The 3,771-nt window shown below is 32.6% G+C and overlaps 1 protein-coding gene across 1 annotated transcript; it reads left to right on the top strand.

Annotated features, from left to right (window-relative positions):
• Window positions 1-2,542: 2,542 nt before the first annotated feature.
• On the top strand, window positions 2,543-3,455 carry LOC108777065 (uncharacterized; the record flags this gene model as incomplete). Its single annotated transcript, XM_018543860.1, has 2 exons — window positions 2,543-2,788; window positions 2,856-3,455. Coding segments are annotated over exons 1-2 (846 nt in total), but the record flags the coding sequence as incomplete, so codon positions are not given.
• Between the last annotated feature and the right edge of the window lie 316 nt (window positions 3,456-3,771).

Genomic DNA, 3,771 nt, shown 5'->3' with positions numbered 1-3,771 from the left:
CCCCCCCCCCCGCACCCACACCGTCACAGAGGTCTGTCCCGATAATACTATCATAGCAACGCAACAGTACAATCGTAGAAGTCGTGTGCCCCTTCGCAGGGGGTTGGGGGAGGTGAGAGTTACTTCGCGTGGAAAGTTCAACGTTTCTAAACGGAAGGAGATGTAAAATAGTACTTGTTATAATACATATATGGCAGAAATTATTCGTTAATTTTGAAACTTTTTTTGTTAATATCTTTTTAACGGACAGTGACCGCCACCTAAAACCTGCGGGAGGTTACACAGGGTCATGACTTTGACAACATTTGTCAAGGTCAAGATCATCGGAAGGGGGGCTCACCTAATCTATATATTTACCCTCCTCCCTTCCCCACTGCTCATCTTTTTCATTTTATTTCACTATCTTGTCGTATAATATGGATTTTTCCCATAAAATATATCGTTTAATTAACTAGTCTTTAAAAATTCTATCTCTAAAGATCTAAGAGGTACCATTCTTACACTTATTTAATTCTAATGACATGTATCATTTGTATGTGTATATAAACTTATCTTTTTTTAAAAAAAAGGTAGAAAAAAGCGCTAAGAGTGGGTGCTGCTGGTCAGAAAACCATTTGGGCCAGATTCACCAACGTCAATTATTTAATCGACTGTGAAACTGACCTATCACATTTGCTGTTTAGTAGAACCATGTTTAAAAACCTACGTGATATTATCCTTATTTACTTAATTCTAATGACATGTATCATTTGTATAAAAGATTTCATATCAATAGTCGGCGCCAAGTTATTCTACCTTATTACTTACTTAATTTTAATGATATTTATCATTTGTATACATGATTTGATATCAACAATCGGCGCCAAGTTAAATTCTACCAAATTAAAAAGTAAAACACAAGTGGTGTACTATCTTTATCTTCATATAATGAAACCTAAGTATATGCCTTTGTATTCTTATTAGAAGATCTTCCTATTCGAAATCAAGTGATTTAATTCTTCTTTTAAAAAAATTATATCACAATTAATTTAAAAACAATGAAAAAATTTATTTAAATAAAATTTTTGTTGATATCAAGTCTTTTATACAAATGATACATGTCATTGATTTAATTAAATAATAAGGATAATACCACGTTGGTTTTTAAAGATTAGAATTTAACTTGGCGCCTACTATTGATATCAAATCTTTTATACAAATGATACATGTCATTGATTTAATTAAATAATAAGGATAATACCACGTTGGTTTTTAAAGATTAGAATTTAACTTGGCGCCTACTATTGATATCAAATCTTTTATACAAATGATACATGTCATTGATTTAATTAAATAATAAGGATAATACCACGTTGGTTTTTAAAGATTAGAATTTAACTTGGCGCCTACTATTGATATCAAATCTTTTATACAAATGATACATGTCATTGATTTAATTAAATAATAAGGATAATACCACGTTGGTTTTTAAAGATTAGAATTTAACTTGGCGCCTACTATTGATATCAAATCTTTTATACAAATGATCCATGTCATTAGAATTAAGTAAATAAGGATAATATCACGTAGGTTTTTAAAGATGGTTCTACTAAACAGCAAATGTGATAGGTCAGTTTCACAGTCGATTAAGTAATTGACGTTGGTAAATCTGGCCCAAATGGTTTTCTGACCAACAGCACCCACTCTTAGCGCTTTTTTCTACCTTTTTTTTTTAAAAAGGTAAGTTTATATACATATACAAATGATACATGTCATTAGAATTAAATAAGTGTAAGAATGGTACCTCTTAGATCTTTAGAGGTAGAATTTTTAAAGACTAGTTAATTAAACGATATATTTTATGGGAAAAATCCATATTATACGACAAGATAGTGAAATAAAATGAAAAAAATGAGTAGTGGGGAAGGGAGGAGAGAGAGGAAGAAGAGGGAGGATGTGCAATGTATCGAAGTTAGTATAAATTGTATATTTACATAGATATTTTAATAATTTTGATCAATAAATTTAAGTTTATTCTTTAAGTTTAATGATAGGGGAGAGGCACCATATGCGACCCAGCACCATATACGACCCACCTCGGTATTTGTATGTATTGGTGCTATAATCGTGTTGTGGTTCGACGTACTGTTATTGTTTTTGAATGCGGCAATTGTTTACAGTCACTGGAAGTGATTGGAAGTACTAGTATAGGAATTATCGGCATTGTATACAAATTAGAATTTGGGAAACTTTTCTGAAGTATTTTGTTAGTGCTGTAATTCTGTCGAAACAAGTGATAACGGTGAGTGAAGTGCATATATATTAAGTATTTTCAATGCATTTTTATATTCAATAGTGATGTGGACGAATATATGTACGAAACCAAATTTTTTTATGACTTTTGGAAAATATCATTAGTTCCATTTGCGACCCAGTGTCAAGCACCATATACGACCCACTTGACTTTTCTCATATCAAGTGTCTATATTAGATTTTTATAGTGAAACGTCATCGTTATTAATATTTTCATATATTCTAATTTATTTTTTTTAATTCGTAGACAATGTCTACCCCAAAGAAAGCCTCTAAGTCAAAGGAAATCAACTTCGATGCGCTTTTACGCGCTGTAAAACAGATTTTAATTGAAAATAAAGGTTATCGATCGACTGGAAGAGATTTCGACCTGGACTTTTGTTTATTAAAACGCCATTGCAAAAAGTTGAAAGATAAATTCGAAGATGTGTCAAGCGTTTCAGATGATAAATTGATGAGCTGTCTTCGTGAAAGCAACAAGCGCCAACCTAATATAGTGAGCGTTTTATTTTCATTGACTTAATTTAAATCTTTATTATTTATTTTCGCTTATTTATTTACAGGTATTTTCAACAGAAGAGGAAAACGAACTCGCTCAATATATTTTGAATTGCGCTAAGCATTATTATGGTATAAGCATCGTGGACTTGAAGCTTTTAGCATATCAATTAGCCACAAAATTGTGCAAATGTCCAGATCAATGGCAAAAAAAGAGGATTGCGGGAAAAAAATGGTATTACGGATTCATGGCCCGACACCCTCAGTTGACACTTCGAACGCCGCAAATGACTTCTTTTAACAGAATAAAAGCATTTAGCAAGGAAAACGTCGAACATTTTTTTGGAAATTTTTTGGAGATTCTCAACAAAACTTCATTTAATGGAATGTCCATCTACAACATGGATGAGACCGGGTTTTCCACAGTGCCAACGAAGGCTGGATTAGTAATTTCACTGAAGGGGGTGCGTAGAGTTGGTCAAGCAGCCGCGGCAGAGCGTGGGAGTATGATTACCATGGCGTTGGCTGTGAACGCAGCTGGGAACTCGATACCACCATTTTTTCTGTTCCCACGAAAAAGAATGCAAGCGACATTTATGGAAAATTCGTCGCCAGGCTCCGTTGGCTTTGCAAACGAATCTGGATGGATGCAGCAAGCTGAATTCGTTTTATTTATGCAGCATTTTATAAATCATTCTAAATCATCAGTTGAATTGCCCGTCATTCTTTTTTACTATTTAACTATCACGTAACTGTACAATATTTGAAATAAAAAGAACGCTCGCGAAGCATATTATTATTTACATTTGTCTTTATTTTCACATTATTATTATGCAAGCAGACAATTTTTTATTCATGTATTACGTAAGAAATAAAGGCAGTATTTATTTCATTAACTTTTCATCATTTATACAACACAATATGAAAAATGGTCAAATGCCGATATTGTTCATAGCTTTTGCTTATTATTTAAGATAAGAT

Source organism: Cyphomyrmex costatus, unplaced genomic scaffold, assembly GCF_001594065.2.
Source record: "Cyphomyrmex costatus isolate MS0001 unplaced genomic scaffold, Ccosl1.0 scaffold403, whole genome shotgun sequence".
NCBI lineage: Eukaryota > Metazoa > Arthropoda > Insecta > Hymenoptera > Formicidae > Cyphomyrmex > Cyphomyrmex costatus.
Note: the sequence above shows the minus strand (reverse complement) of the source record. Positions and strands in the feature narration are given on the sequence as shown.